At 40.9% G+C, this 20,313-nt stretch overlaps 1 protein-coding gene across 3 annotated transcripts in view; it reads left to right on the top strand.

Moving 5' to 3' along the window:
- The window catches only part of LOC121087401 (sodium channel protein type 5 subunit alpha-like), a 178,173-nt gene that overhangs the window by 67,879 nt on the left and 89,981 nt on the right, over positions 1-20,313 (top strand). For all 3 annotated transcript variants that reach the window (XM_040592378.1, XM_040592377.1, XM_040592376.1), the window contains 4 exons: positions 3,656-3,788; positions 7,334-7,572; positions 12,535-12,708; positions 14,133-14,489. In XM_040592378.1, the coding sequence (XP_040448312.1) occupies positions 3,656-3,788; positions 7,334-7,572; positions 12,535-12,708; positions 14,133-14,489 (903 nt within the window). The remainder of the gene's footprint in view (positions 1-3,655; positions 3,789-7,333; positions 7,573-12,534; positions 12,709-14,132; positions 14,490-20,313) is intronic.

The following is a 20,313-nucleotide window of genomic DNA, read 5'->3' as shown; positions in this document are numbered from 1 at the left end:
TAAATTACCGAATAGTATATTTGTCCCTATAGAATTTAGCTAATCCAAAGGAGAAACATTTCCAGTCAATCAGGGAGCAACACAAATAATCTCACCCCTCTGGAAGTGCCTGTGTTTTAACTCCATCATGAGTTCTCATCTGGGTCCTAAGGATACTCCTTGCATAACTGTAGGGACTGCTGTTATTTTTGCTTAATTTCTATAGGAATATAAGTATGATGAACAACTGCGCCTGTATTCTCTCTGTGATGATAATAGTCTTTGTTTGTCCCGTTTCTGGAGATGCTCTCTATCTCAGAGTGCAAAAGTTGCTGGTTCCTTGCATGACTATTAACTATCTCTGTACTAAAATTAATACATATATATATAAAAACCCTCTCACATATCTATTCTTTACAAAGAACAAAAGTTCAAGAACTTCCCTCAGTAATTTCAAGATTTTTAAGCAAATCACCTGGTTGGAAACTTGATTTCCTGGAAAAAATACTTGATTGTAAACGGCAAGCTGGCTATATGATAGATTAACAGCTCTGTTGGAAAGAGACTGGTCCTCCTGCCAAGAGCACAGCAGTGTTCCTTACACCCCACCATTGCCAGAGCCTGTGTCCTGGCTCCAGGGATGACCCTCTGCTGCCTGCCGGCTGGCAGGGGGAGCTGGGCTTCAGACAGCTGGGCGAGCAAGCGGCTGGCACTTACAGCAGCGTTTGCTCTAAGCATGGGCCAGCAGCAAATTTACCCCTCCAAGGTGAAGGAAGGAGCCATCACAAGGCTCCTTCCGAAATACCCCTGTGTGTGTGGAGGTCAGCAACTGCTAGCAGTCCCCTTGGCTGCAGCAGAGCTCCTGAAGTCCTGGGGACCGCTTCTCATGACATGGGTCACAGCACTGAGAATGCTGGGCTGGAAAGAAAAAGAGTGACTAAAAAACTTGTTGGGTCGAGAATATTGCATCAAACCTAGGGAAAAAGCCAGTTCCCTTCTTTTTTCCCCTATTATTATTATTGTTGTTATTATTGTTATCATCATCATCGTTATCATAATTATTATTATTATTGTTATTTATGCAGGACATGCCAAACCTTTTTAACTTGGATTTTTCATTTACACGCCGGTTTAGTTGAATAAAAAATCAGGAGGAATGAATCTCTGAATGTTTTTCCTTTGACTGTTTACCTCTGCAGTGAATTGTTTTTGCACCTGTAAAAAGTGGCTTTCAGAGAAAGGCCACCAACCCATAACTTTTGCAAAAGCACTTCTGCATGCATAAAGGGGAATATAGTATCCTTCCTGACAGTCAGAAAACTGGTACTTCTGGGGATGGGGCTACCTACAGACATGCTGCTGGTGCATCCTACGCTTCCAGTCAGATGGGATGGGAAGATTGTACAGTGTAAGAGTTAGATGATCCAGAGGAATTTGAGATTTGAGGTTTTGTTATGGTTCATTCTACAGACAGAGGGAACTGTAAGAGTCAGAGTTTTATTTGGCTTTTTTCCCCCCTTTTTTTTCTTTTACATTTTTATTTTATTCTACTTAGAAATTTGTCTCCCTCATGGTTTTTTATCTCCTTGTCTACTTATTTCTTTTCAGCCCCATGTATTTGTTATGTACTCCAAACTGGTGTAAACGATTATGCGATTTTGTAGATGCTTTCTTCATTAATAAAACATTTGTGGTTGTTTCTTTGGTTTTTATTGGATATTTTTAAGGCGAAGGGCATCAAGCGAACTAATGCATCTGAAATGCTGTTCCTGGTTTCCCCAGCTCCTAAAGCAAGGACAGAGAATTTTCTTGTTATGTTATGCACAAGCAGGAGTCTCTTTGAATAGGTTCTGATTACACCTCTGCTTTGGAGATGACTGAGTCATTAACTGAATGGACGAGCCGATTGTTTTAACAAAAGAGAATGTTTTAGAAAGGGAAAAAAAAAAAAAAAAGAAGCTGTTTTGAAGCATTACTGTTTTCTTGGCTTAGCTAATGTTTTAAGTGCTTGCTTTAATGTTTTAAGTCCTTACTCTTCTCTGGTCTTGCAGCGATTGATATTTTTAACTGCAGTACTTTGAAGTGACCTGGGACCAGTATTCTGGCTATTATTTTCGGTGTCAACCTGTGGCCAAGCACCTGTGTCCTTTGTGACCATCTGACAAGGGGATGTCCCCTGCCCTGAAGAGGTCACACTCCAGACAGACAGCTCGTAGGGCTCCAGCGCTTTTTCCTGCCATTCTCACAGAGTTGCCTTGCTTGAAGAGCAGTTTCCGTAGAGAAATGGTGAAGAGGAGGGATCCTGAGTCCCTCTGGGTGCTGGTGGCAGAGCTGTGGAGCTGCTGCCCATGGCATATCTTGGTTGGCATCCTGGGTGCTACTGGGGGTGGTTAGAGCCGTTTCAGACCCGAGTGGTGAGAAGATCCAGAAGACTGAATCCAATTCCTGTAGCTCATTTGACTATGGAGAGGCAAAAGCAGCTACTCTGACATCTCTATAAACCAGGAGTTATCATCTTCATAAGGATCTTTTCTCCTTTCACATTTCCTTGAGCTATATTGCAAGAGCCATCAGTACCCATCTATCTACAGTGCATCTCTCTTGCTTACATAGTGTATCAGAACTCACAGCCTGTATGCTTGGAGGAGCAGGACAGGCTGTTAAAACATTTATTTTGTGAGAGTGAGTGTCTCAACCAGGAGGCCTGTGACAGAGAATGATGATGAACCTGGCTTTCCCAAATCCTTATACCTCAGCCCCCACCTTTCCTTCTGCCTGTGGGAGAACTAGAGGAGTAAAGCCAGTGGGATTTGTCTCTGTATAAAGTGGGACCTCTTAATAATAAAAGTCTTAACATCTTGCTCCTGTGAGCTGACAATATAAAGTATTTATTACAGTGTGTGTCTGCAGCTATACCGTGTTTCTGGCTGACTTCTGAAACCCAAGCCTTCAAAAAGCATAAAACTAATTTAAAATGAAGCATTAAATAAAGACAGATTGGGAGTTCTGTTTTTCTGGTATTCTATTTCTTTGGGTTTGGGGCTTTTTAAAAAACTTTTCAGTGAGAAACATGAAAATAAGAGAGCTTGGGTTATTTTTTATTTTTTCCTAAGAAAAAAAAGAAGCTGAGATTCTCCCCTAATTATGGAGCTTCAGAATCCCTGACACCAAAGATCACCAGAATGACAATGTGTTCCTGAGATTTGGCAGTGTTTCAGAACAAGAGAAAACATGTGTTGAGGAGTCAGTTTGCTTGGTATGATATCAGAAGCCTGTAATGGAGCTGTTGCCCACACCCCTTTTTCACTTCTAGCCATATAATTAAACAGTTAACACATTTCAGAAGTAATGGATTAATTAATGTAATTAAGCAGGGCTTCTTTCACAAGCAAAGTGCTTGCTGAAGCAGCACTGCTGTTTCTCTGGCATCAGAAGCATTCCTTTATTTTCACCTGCATCTTTCACTGGAAAACATGAAGGTAAAGGGCAGGACAAAGTTTCCAAAATTGCTCAAAGTGTCGTTTTAAAAAGCAGTATTCTGTCAGCATGTGTCTAATTGGGAAATCAGTGAGCTTTGGACTTTCCAAATGGGAAAAATAGTGCTTAGTCAATTTTGAAAATGCTACCATATCTGCCTTGGTTTTGTTCTGCTGATCCAATGTGTTCGTTTAAACAGACCTCTCCCTCAGATGAGGCAAGCAAGAAGCAGCTTTTAATGCCCCACCGCCCGTCAGTGGACCACTCGGATGAACCCTTTCAGAGGCAGAGGGCAGTGAGCGCTGTCAGCATCATCACCAGTGCCCTGGAAGGTAAGACTTGTCTTTAGTTGCCCAACTCAAAGCCATATGCATCTTGATTGGCAGGAACAAAGTGACACCTAATATTAAACAAAGAACAAAGAACCGTAATATTAAACTCTCATTGTTTTTCAAGAAGGCATTATAGAAAGTTATTGCGACCCTATGACAGAGGTAATGTTGTAACAGAAGGCAAAATAATAACTGCCTTACCCATGGACTTGTAAAAATCCTGAAAAAAAATAATGCTGGCCTTATAACCAAAATCAGATCTGATAAGATTTTGTGCTCCCGTGGCATTTGATTACACAGGGCTAATGAAGATGCAGGGTGGGGGAGCACCAGACTGGGTGACTGTAGGTACATTTCTATCTCATCTCTCCAGAGCTGATGCAAAGCTTGGCATGTGCGGTCACCAGCTACATGAAGAACTTGCAAGCTGTGGGGGAGGAAAGTCTCCTCCTTGCAGAGCAGCTAATGGGACAGTTTGGTGGGTCTTTGAATCCCACTCTGAAATTTAAGGATGCTCAAAGGACCCATTTGTCCATGCAAATATTTCCAAGCAAATGTTTCCATTGCTCATTAGGCGGCTCATTAGGTGAAAGAGGATTTCCCTTCCCTTTCTTTCCACATACAGGAACTTTGCACTTCTCTTTCACAAATTCATTGATAGCAAGACAACTTACAGCAAGACTTCACATTTTAGGTTCTTTACATGCAGCATGAAAGGGCTCCTTACAGTTCCTCATGTCTCCTACATTGTAAATTGAAACAAGATACGAGGCAGCAGCTAAGAGTATAGGAAAATGTTTGTCAAGAGCACAGTGTGGAGCAAGGGAAATTTCGGATTCTCCTGCAGCCTTACTGTCTGTGTTAGTGATGAATAGAAAGGCAAGACAAGCCAGAGGGGCTTATCTGGGAGATACCTTGCAGAAAGGGACTGGACCTAGCCCTTTGGAGACAGCCCAACATGAAACCACAAAGCCCTCCTTCTTCCTCAGCTTTTTACCATCACCTGTGGTTATATTCACCAGTATTGTGCCCAGTAAAAATACATATATGTTTAAATAAATAAAGAGTTGTATTCTTAATAGGTAAATAATAACTTCAATGTATTCCAGTGTTTAGTTTACTCCACATTTTATTTGTTCTCTGAGGGTTTTTTAGCAATTAGCTTTGTGATTGATTTGCTTCTTTGCAGTGTGTTAAGAATGCCTAAAAGGTCTGAGCTGGACCTCTTATTTATGTAATGGTACTTTCTATTATTTCTTACCACAGAAACAGAGACCATCAAGTCTAGGGTAACTCAGAGGATGTACATATTTAGCTTCATATGGAAAACTGTTTCAATCCTTATCAAAGGTTTCCTAACTCCCAGGCTTTGATTAGTCATTGAAACTGGATACGTGTTAACAAGAGGAATATTGAATAAGAATAAAATGTATCACAGGCTTTACCTGTAATAATAGCTCTATAATTTGTGCCTAACTGCGAAACAGCCAGTCCAGTAATCCCTTCCCTTTCAGTTACCTGGTTTCTCCTCTCACCTGTTGGGCAGTCATTATCTGGCTGTTTTTCCCCAGACATTGTAAAGCCTTGCAGACAAGGAAGGACCTAGGTATTTTTCATTTAAAAATCAGAGTAAAAATACCTCCAATACAAACTTTGACTGTGTTTTTCTGACCATTTTTTAAAACAATATAAAGTAGAAGAAAAAAAGTTGAGTCCAATTTTACTCTTCCTTTAGCAGATTTTTTTCAAAAACACTATTAAATCTGTTGCAATTTCCAAAGTTCACCTATGGTGGGAAAGGATGTGGCTTCTTAATTGATTTAAACCATTTTAATGCCACATCACTGTCAAAACAGGACAATCACACTTTCCTCCTTCCCTTGCTGTGTTCTTGCAGTTTGATTTGACTGTACAGTTGGTGTTCATTTGGGTCAACCAGTTGAACCAGCTCACCGAGAAGGTCCAGGAGCACAAAAACTGGCAAAAGGACAGAGAAATAACATGTTGGTGAGGGTGAGAGGGATGAAACTACACCTTATAGCAGCGACTTGGACTTAAAGGGGCTTGTGTCCTGTGGAGCCTCAGGAAAAAGTCACTAATTTGACGTGTCCATCACGTAGGTCCCCAAATTAATAACAGTGGAATAAGCAGGGTTGCTGAGGAGTGATTATGAGTGGTATGGATGTAGACAGATGTTTTCTGGATTTACCTGGAAAATTATAACCTTTAGGAAGTGACTCCCTAAACTATTACTTTCAGAGGTGGCTTTCCAAAAAACCGCAAATTTAGGATTTTGCATTGAAATTGTTTGGGTATGGATGGTTCTCACATCATTTTAGAGATTTACCTCTAAACATTCTGTTTGGAGGCTGGAAAGACATAGTTATTTCTCACAAGCAGTTTGGTTTGCCAGAGATCTTGGAGCTGTGTAAATGCCTGTGCAAAACCTGTGCATGTAGGATATCATCTGATACTTTGAAAGCTTGCTAGAAGACACCTAATACTGTAGTTCTGTTGTGCAATGAAGAAAAATGCCCAGAGAGTTCATCCTGACGTGAGAGAGGAGGCTGTTTATAAACCGATTGAAATAACAGCCTTGGCTAAAGTTTTCCTGTTATCAGTGCAGGTTCTAATTATATAGACTAAAAACGTTATACAGCATTCCATGCCCATAAAGGAATCAGAAAAGGAAAGCATTAAGCAATTCTGCTAATCATTATCATTCAGTCATTAACTGTCTTTTTTGGCTTTTCTATTTCACCGTTTAGCGCAAATTATACTTATTTTTTTAATTATATTTCAATTATTTTGTGCTCAAGTAAAATGAACATATAAAGGTTGTATTTTAGGTAATATTTTAAAAGCACCTTTAAAAAGCACACCAGAGTTTTAGTAGCATTTTCAAAGTGACTTATGGACTCCCCTGATTTTGTATGTGGGCCTTTCAAAAGAAATCAGATGCTTAATGTGGTTTTGGATTGCACATCAAGAACAGAAACCCTATTGATAACCAGTGATGATCTGGCTTGCAAGTGCTTAAATCAGCTCTAAATATTGGATTTCATCTCTTTCATCTCTTAACTGCCTTAAAAAGTGTTACTTAAGATACTTCTAAAATGTGACCTGAGGATGAAAATAACGTATTCTACTCCAAGTTAAATGAAGGCATTGTATTCTCTTCCATTTGAACTTGGCAAAATGGAAAACAGAGTAAAAATCTGAGGAGATATATATATATATATATATATATATATATATATAAAATACTGGACTTTACATATTTAGTGTGATTCTCCCTTTATGCTTGCAACACTTTTAAAAGGTTATTACTTTCAGAATAGGTCACTGTCTACTAAGTGCAGGTCAACTGGCAAAAAACCCCGAAGTGTGTAGTTTGCCAGCCGATTAGGAAAAAAATACTTTTATCCTAAAAAAAAAGTTTGGGGTAATTCAGGGGTCTTCCTTTATGTTATGAGTCATTTTAAGTGTTCTCTTGTCATATAACTCGGTGTGAATTGACTGTTACTTTACTGCTTGTGACTTAGAGCTTGAGGAATCACACCAGAAATGTCCTCCCTGCTGGAACCACTTTGCTGTTAAATTTCTCATTTGGGATTGCTGCCCACTTTGGCTTTTAATCAAGAAATTTGTCAAGTTTGTGGTAATGGACCCATTTACCGACCTCACCATCACCCTGTGCATTGTGCTGAACACGCTTTTCATGGCTTTGGAGCATTATAAGATGACGAAAGAGTTTGACCACATGCTTTACATAGGCAATTTGGTAAGTGAATGCAAACTTGAAGTGCTACCTGAGATATGTTTGTTACTTTTTAAAGTTTTAGCTGCCGTTTGGGAAGACCCCATTTTGATACGCTGTCAGCTTTGCTTGGCCTATGACATGTCATAGAATCAGAGAATTATTTAGGCTGGAAAAGACCTTTAGAATCATCGAGTCCAACTGTAAACCCATGTCAAGCAAGTCCACGTAATCACCTCTTTCCAGGGGTGAAGAAAAATGAATGAAGGACACGGGTCTATTTTTATTAAACTGACATATTCTAATGTTATTAGTAACCATTAAAGCCATGTTTCTGGGCTGTTCGTGATAGTTATCTACTTTGTATCTGTTTAAGGAAACAAGATAAGAGAAAGGTTAATGAGGTTTATTTGGGATTTCTGGTAAAGCAATGATAAGGCTGCAGTACTTTGTGACTAATAGTGACTTTTAAGTTAATTAAAAAAACAAACAAACAAAACAAAAAAACCCAACAACAAACAAAAACCCAAACAAACTACAAAAAAACCCAAGGCAAGATCTTGGAGGGAAATAGAGTGGTGTTTGATTGTAGCTGGATATGTATGCAGGAAGGTGCCTATGGTACATTTTCTGTATGTCCTTGTATGTCCTTCTGTGCCTACCTGCCTTGTCCAGCAGCGTATGCTGGGTCCCATGCAAGCCCCCAGGCAGAGGGGACATGGAGCAAAGCCTGGCTGATGCTTTGAGGGGAAACTCTCCATGTGCAGGCTGGAGCAGCCGGGGATAGAGCTGCGAAGTAAGCAGAGACTGCACTTCTCCAAGGAAAAGCAGAGTGACAGATCTGCAGCCAAACTGCAGGGACAGCAGAAAAGCCTTTCTAGAGGCGATGCGGTACAATTTGTTACCCCAGGGGGCCACTCAAATTCTGCAGTTAGTACAAAACGGAAGCTTTTTCTTTAATCTTCTTTCTCTGAGTTTATGTTTGAAAGTTACTGTGGTTTACTGCTTTAAAATTTAGTGTTTAAAATCCTTTTAATTTTAGAAGGGTGCGTACTGGAAAAGGCACAAGCCATCTAGCTATGGCGTGGTGGAATTGCCCCTAACATCTAGTGGTAGAAGCAGAGATATTCTGTAATACCATAAGTATGTCTGGAGTAACGTGTAATGTGGATGCTGCTAAGTTTGCATTGAGAAGGTCACAGTGGAGATGAAAAAATCCCTTTATTTCTGTAAAAACGAAGGCTGCAGTATCTTAAAGTGGGATTCACCTTGCCCAGCTTTAGATACTTACAGCGCAGGAATCTCTGAGCCAGTTGCCTTTGTCTCCCTTTGAAGTCAGTGGAGAGTAATGGACAATTTCAAGGCACGATTTATGTGATGTTTTAAAGACATTTACTTTTGGATAAGGTGAACTATGTCCTGGAGGCCAGTGACTATAGTGACCATCGACTAGAGTGGGAGTATGCAGAGACACCACAGATGTGACATCTGCCTTTAGTGAGAAGCATCCTACGCTGGCAGGTTTAGGTGGGTAGTAGCAATAATCAGGCTTTTTCAATCAGTCCTAGCATATCTGGTACATCATATATGCATTGTTATTCTCAGCTCTAGGCCTCCTTGGCCAGGTTGAGCTGCTTCTCCTAGGCTGTGGGACCAGTCTCCAGTTTTTCAGCTGCTGTGTCTTGGCAAATCTCCCTCTGTTGTTGTGCTGAGCAAAAATCTGTTCGGGTCTCTCTTGCTTCAAACCCATGCTCTTACGCTCTGCAGAAAGCAGTAGATAAGGGTAGCTCAGAAAGTCATCTCACAGGACTGCATTCAGCTCTACTTTGCAGCCAGCCTTCCTTTTTGTTGCTCAACGATTTGTTAGCCTTCTAAGATGACTTAAAAAAACTCCTTCGGACTCAGTATCCACCAGAGCAGGTGGCAACATTGCTGTTTCTCCACCTGGCACTTGGGATAGTAAATGTGTCTGCTCCTTGCTCTGCTTTTGGTGGATCAGCTTCTCCCTTTGCAGACCACAGGCAGTGAAACTTTAGCCCCTGGCATCCCTCCTGCCAGCACAGCTCCTGCAGACCTGCCGGGGCTGAGCAGGGCTGTGCCAAGTGCCAACAAGGCAAGAGACACAATGACTAGAGGAAAGAATTGCAAAGCAAATTTTGCACAATTTTGAAAAATAAATAAATAAATGAATAAATAAATCTCACTGTGAGTTTCTCAGCACTGCCTAAAGCTATTTCTCCTCTTCAAGCTAAAGTGTAAAATAAGCAAAACAGCTTGCTAATATTTTTTGTAGCAGGCTGATGGCATGGGACTCCCCTTCCCCTGAGATCCCAGGATGGGTTTGTGAGAGGCCAGACCATCCCAGCTCCCCCTCACCAGCCTTACTACATAGTTACTTACCTCCATAATTGGATTGATTGCGAGTAGAGCAGGTCAGAGGAAGGTATCTCCATTTTGCGGAGGATTTTGCAGAGTCATTAGTAATGAAAAATGACATTTTTTGCAGTTTCCTGTGCAAGTGAAGGGAGTCCCAGCCCCAGGGCAGGCTGCCAGGTGACTGCATACCCTAAGCCGCAGGCTGCCAGACCCCTCCTCTGCCCCTGCACGGGCTGGCTGTCACCTTCCCGTTGCATCTAACCCTCCTGTGATTATACTAGCATTAAATGGGGCCAAATATTAAAAAGGGCAGATCTTTGACATTTGTTCCTCAAAACAAATGTTTCTGAGAGAAAGGAAAGAATGAAAGCAGAATACAGTTGCGTTTTCTCCGAGAGCAATTCTTTGTCTGCTGCCAGTCATTGGAGATCTCCCGCTCTAATTGTCTATCTACTTCACGCAGCATCTGCTACCTTCAGACTTTTTTAGTTCATCAGTTACAGGAATCAACATTTTCAAACATGATCAGAAGGACAGCCAAGCTCATGTACATCTTTATGTCATTCATCTGCCTATGCAGTGGCACCATTTAAATAATGGGTAGATAGAGCAAGATTCCCCCAATTTTTTTTTCCTTTTGAACTTCAGATACCATGATACTTTATTAAAACCTAAAAGGCTGAAATTATAGATTTTTTTTTTTTTTTTTTTTTTAAGGCAAAGTCTTCCAAATCAGCAGGGTCATACTTGGCACTGGTGGGATCTTAAGTTACTTGTTTCCTTTCCAGCCTTGATCATATTAAATATCCAGCCTCCTGGACAAGTGCAGTCACCGCGTACCAGGTGCCGGCAACTTGACAACCGCTATTTGAAATTCGTAGCTGGTACCCATATATGATTCCTGATGCCTTTAAGAAGGCTCAGACATTTTGCTTTCTTACTGTGACATTTCTTTCTCAGAAGGCTATTGATTCAAATGATTCAGGCAAAGAAAGTGATCCTCCTGAGTCATTTCTCAGCAAGACGGTTGCATAATGTTCGCAGCGTGGTAGCGTGGTTTTTAAGGCAGTCCCCTGGATACAATTTCACAGACATCCAGTTTTGTCTTGTTCTCTGTCCTAAGGGAAATTGGAGCGTTCTGGTGGGAATCTTTGGTATTTCTGACCACTGTGATTCAGAAATTGTTGGGTAGATAGAAATATGAGACAGGGTGTTGTGTTAGGTTCTTGGTATGAGGTGGTGATGGGATGTTGTTATAGCCTAAGGTTTTGCTGCAATGCAAGGTATGATTTTCTTGATGAGAAAGAAAAGGTATTTTACATAAGGAATTGTGTTAAATGGCCACTTGGAAGAATTTATTCCTGAAGCATTACAGAGTAAAGTTAGGCATTCCTCAAATGCAGGCTTATGACTATTTTTATTCCTTAACAACACAATTATATAATCATAACTTTTCCTTCCACATCTCAATGGGTTTCTCATCTCTGTTGCTCAGAGTTGATCGGTTTTGCTAGGATAATGCTGCAAATATTCAGCTTACTGGAAGGAAAACATCTCTCCTTGACTGTATGTTATGGATATGTTAGCTCTGGATTCCCTCCTCTTTTTTTACCAATACAATGCATTAACGTTGTTTGTTTCACAGAAAACCATGTGCTTTAATATACATATAGAATAGAGAATTTTTCAGAAACGTGAAACTCTGTGCAGCTTATGCTGGGACTTGGAATGAAAATAAAACTGTATATGAAGAACTCGGTGCCCACATTTTGTCATTTTAAGTTGACTGTAGCCTGGCATTGTGCATTTAAACTGTTACTTAAGGAGGGCATAGGAAAGGACAAGATCTGATTCTCTGAGATACTTTGCAGGAATGTGTTAAAACTGAATCTGCTGTCAGCAGCCTTCTCTTTCCCTCTCCCTCTGCCTCATAGGTAATATTTATATGTTGTTTTAAAGAAAAATGTTCCAATTAGGAGTTCCACCATATGACATTTGAACTGGGTCATAAATAAGCAATGTGTTCCCGGGATGCTATGAAAAGAAAATTGCTGTGACTATTTGTAAAAAAAAAAAAAAAAAAAAAACCAAAAAAAACCCCCAAAACAGGCTAGGACTCAAATTAGAGTTTCTAATCACCTCCGCTGCCAGCAATAACCTCAGAATGACTGGAGGCTTGCATTGCCCTGGTATTGATAATGATAACAAAATAAAAAGGGATAATACAGCACATATGCTACAGCCCAAATACCCCTTAACACTCATGCTCCATTCATTTGGGTTTCTCCACTGAAATTAATAGATTTAACCTTAATAAAAGGCACCTTTACACTTTCTTTTTTATCACTGGGATTACGCAGATGATGGAAAGAGATGGAAACATATGTTCCAATCCAGAGCTTGAACCCAGATGTCACTGTAAGCTTACAGCAGTGTCAAATATTACTGTAAAAAGACTAGACGAAGTTGTAATAGCGATTAAAGAATTACCCATGAAAAAGAAAGTATTATTGTAAAATGTCTATCCACTGTGTTCACTTCTATCACCGGAAAGTTTGCAAGTAAGGTGTGCTGAAGAGGTTGCTTTGACTTCATATTTTCTTTCTGCAGGTCTTCACTGGGATTTTCACAGCAGAAATGATCTTCAAAGTAATTGCCCTTGACCCTTACTACTATTTTCAGCAGGGCTGGAATATTTTTGATAGCATAATTGTTATTCTAAGCCTGATGGAACTGGGTTTGTCCAGCATGGGAAACCTGTCAGTTTTACGCTCCTTTCGACTGGTAATGGTCTTATTCTGTTCTTACCCCTCTTGGTTTATTACATATAAACTCTGACATGAATACAACATATTTTCTTAAAAACGCATCTGCCAATAAAGACTTAATTGCTACAAACTGATGAACAGTACATGACACTAATTACAGGCTGCAGGATAAATGGAATTGTTCCAGATTTACATCAGGGTAAATGAGAACATAATTTGATTCCTTCTAGCTGTGCCAGGTACTTGTAGCACACTTAAAATGTTTGAGTTCCAATTTGTAATAGAAATCTGTCATTTTATACCTGTACACCTGTTAGCACAGTCAGATAATTGATAGCCCAAGAAATGCAAGAGCCAGTAACTTGTTGTTTTAGAAGCTGTTATTCCTAAATTATGTTATAAACATGCCACTGTTCTTTTAAACGTTGTCAAAAGAAAATGTCTTTGAATTATTCACAGAGTGATTTTTTATTTTTTTTTTCTAGAACTGATCAGCATAACATAGCATCTGTCTTTCACGGGAACTCCTTAGCTGTCAGCTCCTTTGTTATGCACAGGGTAGTGGTATTCTATTAATGAGAGACTGTTGACATATTGGAACAGAAAAGTAGTTTCCTTGCCAGCCTGAGATTTGTGTTGCACTTCATGTACCAGGATGTCCATGCTAATCATTCTGGCCATGATATGGCTTCACAACTTGGAAAGACCAGGAAAATAAACCCTTATGGTTACATTTAACAGAAGACTTTTTTTTTTTTTTTCTCCCCAAAATTCTCTGCACTGCTCACAAATGCAAATTTTTCACCACTGGTGTTAGGTGCTGAGGGTCTCCTGTCAGTTTTTGATCAATCCTTCTTCAATAGAGCTGAAATTAATCCTTCAGCTGAAAACACAGCACAAGGGTTAGGCACCATTTACATCCTTAAAATAGGTCTTAAGTGGGACGTGGGTTGTGCATAGACTGCGTGATCCTCGGCACGGAGGTGATTTTCACCCTGGGAGCTAACAGCTAATAGCATCTGGCTGAGGCTTGCTTTGAATTGCTTCTCTCTTTGTGGGATCAAGCCCGAAACCCCATCCCACCAGTTGCCTGCCAGACTGTTTAATTTGAGGAGGAAAAGCAATGTAAAAGAAAATATTAAGACCTGAGATTTCCTCCTTCCATCCTCTCCCCACCATGACACTGGGGGAATGAGCCTCTAAAAGCACATCTAGCAAGACAGAACATAGCTCTGGAAAACTTTATTCCCATCCGAGAAGCCCAACTGATATTTTATTAATAGACGTAGTGAGGTTAATAGGAGGTATAGCTAAAATCACCTTGTACCACACACACTGGGGTATTTAACATCTTTCATGTTTTAACCACTTTAATAATTGATTGGCTGAAATGTCTGTTGCTTCTGTGAACTGACACTGTTGTTTATGTTTTGTTCACAGCTGCGAGTCTTCAAATTGGCAAAGTCCTGGCCGACCTTAAATACGCTCATTAAAATCATTGGTAATTCAGTAGGTGCCCTTGGTAACCTCACTCTTGTGCTGGCAATCATCGTCTTTATTTTTGCCGTGGTAGGAATGCAGCTTTTTGGGAAAAGCTACATTGACAATGTGAAGAAGATAAGTACAACCGGCAATTTGCCACGGTGGCACATGAATGATTTCTTCCACTCGTTCCTCATCATCTTCCGAATTTTGTGTGGGGAGTGGATTGAGACCATGTGGGACTGCATGGAGGTAGCTGGGCAGCCACTGTGCCTTCTCGTCTTCTTGTTGGTCATGGTGATAGGAAACCTGGTGGTGAGTTCTCAAGATGTTTTTTTCTCCCTTTCATGGTGGGTGTGTGTTGTGACCTGGAAGCAGTCATTTAGGATGTCAGTTGGGACTGACAACCTAGTTCGTGATACCCTTGGACTGAATTAAGGTGGAATGACACCAACCAACCAGTTTTATGATTTAGTAGTACAAAATACAAGACGTGGTTAGGTACGATGTCTCAGTGGTGATTACTTTAACTGGATAAGCAAGTCCTGTGCCGCGTTGTTGCTTAGATCTGGTCATTATTCCATAAAGAGTGAGAGGAGAGGAGAAGGGGGTGGGGGGAGAAGAGATCTCAGCACCCACCGGATCCAGTGGTGTCCCTTTAGTTCTCTTTAGTCTTGGTGGTGGAGGTCTCACTTGAGCGTTCATCAATTCAAGTTTGATGCTCTTGAGAGGACGTCTCATTTATGTACAAGGCAAGGGTGTGTGAGCCTGTGTCTGCACAAGCTCAGCGCGTCAGTGGCGTCGCAGGGGCTCCTCATCCGTGGCTGTGAGGGGTTTAGGCAACCCCTTCTGTGCGCGTGAGTGGTTGCCTTGTGTTACCACAGGAGTTTTTTCCAGGATGGGAGGCGCTAGCTAGATCTCACTTTCCCAAGACCTCAAGCCATGCTATCCAGGACAGCCTGGTGGTTACCGAGTCAGGGAGCTGCAGCTCACTTTGCAGCTACAGCTTGTTTCAGCTCCTCTCCAATCTGAGCAGAACAGCTTTCTGCAGCAACTCTGCTTGAATTTGAGCACTGATTAATGTTTAAGGCTATTATCAATATATCGGTTCCTTACAGTTGTGCAGATGTACCATTTTTTTATCCAGAAATGGCAAATCTCACATTGCTACATGTCTTTAATTCAATGAATCAAGTTGTCACCTAGAAAAACTTGTTCATACCCCAAATACAAAATTGCTAGCACTGCATAACTAATTAGGAATGAAGGCTTTACTGTTTTTTGCAGAACAGATGTTGTTTTACTAGAAGAAAGGCATGTGGGCTGGTTGTAATGATTTTATTTCTTAAGCCATTCATGGGGCTGAAGGGCTTCCGGGTCTGTTTTCTATACAGGAGTGAGTATCACCTCGGCTGTCACTATACTGGGAGATGGTTTTATTTCCTTTCATTTTTGGTCCCAGAACACACAAACCTTACAGCCAGCACAGTGACTTTGCGTGGAGTTTTGAATGTCTTTATTCTGCATGTTCTAGGAAGCTGCAGGTTGTGTTTCCAGTAATGTCACTAGCTCGCTTGCTTTTTTAATAGACTATCCTATAAGCAAGGCTTACATAAGCTCTGAACCTATTAAGACTGAATTGTATTTCCCTCTTGACATCTTATGGAGCGCTTTGCTGGCTTGCAGTCCTCATGGAAATGTTTTGCCTGTTCAGCTTACAGAGCATCTTTGACATCGCAGCCCTAATGGGCTTACTGTTTATGTAGTGAGTTGTTTAATAGTAGATGCTGCTACAAAAAATGTTGGGTTTTGCTACCGATTGCTTTTAGTGGTTGTGCTTTTAAGTACCCAGTGTTTTGGTTCTCAGCTGCTGGGATAGAAAAATTCTTGAAAGAGGTAGGAAAACAGAGCGCATTGTTTTGTTTACATTGATTTATATGTTAACAATCAGTTTTGCACTGAAAATGTTGATTGCAAGAGCAAAGTATATTTTATAGGGCTTTTTTATAAAAGTCAAAAGATTAAACCATGATTTCTCAGAAAGTGCCTAAAACTTCTGAGTTTTTCCCCTAACATCCCATTTCTATAGATTTTTCTTGGAACTAAATGTGATTAGAAGAGTTGGGGGTGAATTATTACTTTCTGCAAATCTTTCTGGGGAGTTTAGCCTGAGATCCAGAAAGTTAATCTCCCCCTGCCATTAAGCAATGGATTGTGTATGATACATTGATTGAAACCTGAAAATATGTGGTAAATTCTGGGGAGAATGTTAACATTTAGAATATTCATGGATTATTGAAGGATGTGAATTTGCAACATCTGATACCCTTATTGTCACACTCATAAAAGTGTGTAAGTTCTGTTAAATATAAAATCTGATTCAGCAGAGGTTGCGTTAACATTAACTACACATACTTAACCTTCAGTGCTCAAAAAAGTCTGTCCCAGATGTAAAACCAGATCTTGAAAAACTCTGTCAGCATGGATAAACTGGAGTTACTGGTCAGCTGAAAGCAAAATTCCTAGCTTTATCCTTTTCGGCCAGCATTTCTGTAAGCATGAGACAATGGCTGGTAAATAGGAATAATTAGTGTCTGCAGATCACAATAAATAAATAAAAATTTATTCATAGCTGCAAAAAGAACAGCAGATTCTCAGTCATGGGACTCCTCCAGTATCAGATGTGTTACACAGAGATTTCATGATGTTGGTTAGCAGGTAGAGAGAAAGTCGTCTTACTCCTCTGGCATCAGCAAAACTCTTGCTTTCTTCAGTGAGAGGACTGAAATCACAAACTCACTTATTTGCTGTACATCATCAGACCCAAAACTTGTGGTAGCCAAAAAGCACCGCAAGCTCTTTAAAACAAAAGGAGTTGAGTGCTAAATCTTTTACCTATAACTCTGCTGTAATCTCTGCCAGAAATGTTTCTCTTTTAAATCACTGAGATCCTTGTTCCTCTGCTGTTTCAAGAGTCCATTCTGATAAGACAAATAGAATCCTGAGATTGTATCTCCTTTGGACTCTGAACACTTTCTTCGTCTCTGAAGGCACAGAGGAAATCCTGCAGTGTTGTTCCCAGTGTAGCACATCTGCACACCCATCCAAATTGAACACCTTTATCTGTCACATCTGCCAGTACTTATGGTAGTGACTGTGGTCACTTCCCCGGCTGCAGGCTAAGCATTAGAGAGCAGACACGCTCTTTAACTACTGTTAGGGCTGCAAACTGGTGCTGGGAGAGTTACAGCCACTGTAATTCTGTGATATGTTCAGTGGTTTGGTTTTCAGGTCTTACCAAGCCCCACTAACAGAAATTCAAAGGAATGGTGAAAGAAAAGCCGGGAAAGTTTGTAAGTGCCCTGGGCAACTTCATGTTTCTGAAAGGAGTTTTAATAAATCTTAAATCTTTGGTTTGTTTTTATAAATCCTGACAATGTCTTGGACCAGTGCAGTGCCACATGAAACGATGTTTGCAATTGGTCAGCTGATGTTTGAGTCATCTTTGAAGATCTAAACTTCACAACACAGTTAGAAAATTATGTGCTATGTAACCGTGTTTTGCACAATAAGACTGTGCTACTGCTGTCAGATGGCTTTTTTAGGGTCATTGAAGCTGCTTTGGAAGGCAAAGCTGAACAGCCAGATAATAAAATATTTTCTCCCTCATTTGTAAGGAAGAGCTGCTGAAATTGCTAACTGAATAATTGTGCTTACTGTTCAGTTTTGTAAAAGGCTTAACATATTTCCTACACATGTTTGTATTACTGGGGTTAGAAAGGAAAATCACCAAGACGGGAATTATTAAGAAGATGTAGGGGGATTTGGGTAGCGAGCCAGTCCCTGGTGCCCCCTACTCTGCCGGGTCAGCCGATGTGAGAGTCGAGTCGAGCACAACACCAGCCACTTCTCAGGGGGCAATTGCATGTAATTGGTGCTAACAACGTGCATGAATAAAACTGACACTTCAATCACAGACACAACAACCTCCCAACCTCATCGTGTGTGTGTGACGTATGCTGGCCACGCCACCCTGTTATTCTTCTGCCGGCCATCTGGATGAAGCCTGTTTTCTAGCAGCTTCTCCTGAAATGCCACCAAGTGAAGGGTAGCTGGACACAGGGCAGAAAAGCACTCCCTGTCTTTGTGCTCCAATTTGGCTGTGCGTGACATAGGAAGCACCCAAAAAGCATCAGTTAGTGTTGACCCAAGCTAACAGGGTTTCAGGGCTGCAGGTTTCTGGACCACTGTTGTCTCACTTCTGCCTGATTTACACACATCCCCTAGTACTTCCATGACACATCCACCACCGTTCCCCAATCCTCCACAAGCTGGTAATTCCCTGCTGCATTTCTATGGTGGATTTTGTCTTTCTGGAGTCACAAGCATGCCAAGATGTTGAGTCTGTAACCCGGGAAGTGACATCTTCCAAATTTTCCTGAAAGACGGAATATAAGGCTGGAAGTGCTCTTTTAGGATCAGTACTAGGCTTTTCCTTTTATCAACTGTCCATGGAAATACTATTCACTCTAGAAAATATTAGTGACATTTTCTGAGAACACAGGTAGAAAGCACCACCAGTTTCTAGAGTATCAGGCTATGCTGTAGGAAGGATTGCATAACCATTGAATCATCATTGAATTAATACGTGATGCATGGAATTATGAAATGCAAAGTGTAAGGTCATGCACTCAGCCCTGTTTAAAAATTTATGTTATGACCAAGTAGCTTACCAACAAAAAATGGTTGAGAGGATAATAAAAATATACATATCAGTCATTGTGGACATCTGCATCTGAGATAATTGCATGGAGATGCCTTTCTAGTCAGATCTAGTTAATGGAGTCTGTGAAGTCATAAAATATCTTACCCAAAAAGACATCTAAAATACATCAGATTTAATAACCCCTAAAAGTACCTAACTCTATTCCTGAAGTCTTGGGAGGCAAAGTCTGTAGCTGTCCCCGTGCACATATCATTCTGGCTGATTGAGCCAGTGCGACGTACCGATACACCAATACATTGCACCTATTACAAAAGTGAATGAGATTCTAATAGGTATCAGGGAAGGTAATTAGAGGAGAAAGGAGAGTATGAATGCTGTTGCACAGCGATCTGCAATACTGAATATGCAATACGCCCCATTAATGCCTGGTGCTCAAGAAAGATTAAATACTACTGGGAAAAGCAAAGTATGATAATATGAACCATAAAATGGTTGGGGTTGGAAGGGACCACTGTAGATCATCTAGTGCAACTCCCTGCTAAAGCAGGTTCTTCTAGAGCAGGTTGCATAGAATTGTGTCCAGGAGGGTTCTGAATATCTCCAGAGAAGGAGAGTCCCCAGGCTCTCTGGGTAGCCTGTGCCAATGCTCTGTCACCCTCACAGTAAAGAAGTTTTTGCTCATATTCAGGTGGAACTTCAGTTTGTGCCCGTTGCCCCTTGTCCTGTCACTGGGCACCACTGAGAAGAGCCTGGCCCCATCCTTCTGACACTCGCCCTTAAGATATTTGTAGACATTGATAAGTTGAGATGAGGGGAATGCAGAGCTAGGCATGGGAGGAGAAGAGCTTAAGAGACAGGATATGGCTCATCCCAAATCAAGGGAGTATAAATCGCTGTAGGTACCTTTAGGCTAGGACTGGAAAGGAGGCTTCTGACTATCAGCACAGTGAGGTTGTTCAGGAGGGCTTTCCAGGACTGACTAGCCCCAAACCAGAAACGTGTGAGATGGAGCTTGACTAGTTTGTGAAGGAAATAATCCATGTTATCAGGGGGCCTGACCTGGTGACCCAAGAGGACTTTCCAGGGTCCCGTCTTCCTACGGTAATTTGACTGCCTGGTGGCAGAGCTGCTCAGCATAGTTTAGATGAGGTTTGAACTGGCCCACTTTGGTTAAACTCAGTGGAAACTTTTCTGTGAAATAGTCAGATACACCTGGAATCCATCCTTTTATTCTGCTTCCACGTCTCAGGAAGCCTTAATGGATTTTTTTTTTTTTTTTTCTGTTTTAACATGTCCCATGATTGTGACACACAGATTTTTTGAAATGTCTCATTCTTGGAAAAAGAGGTTTGCCTCTCCCTACATACCTTTCCTACAAGTCAGTGGAGGAAGTTCCTTGAAGAGATGTTCTAG

The sequence above is a fragment of the Falco naumanni genome, chromosome 4 (assembly GCF_017639655.2).
Source record: "Falco naumanni isolate bFalNau1 chromosome 4, bFalNau1.pat, whole genome shotgun sequence".
Lineage (NCBI taxonomy): Eukaryota > Metazoa > Chordata > Aves > Falconiformes > Falconidae > Falco > Falco naumanni.
This window is presented reverse-complemented; position numbering and strand designations above follow the sequence as displayed.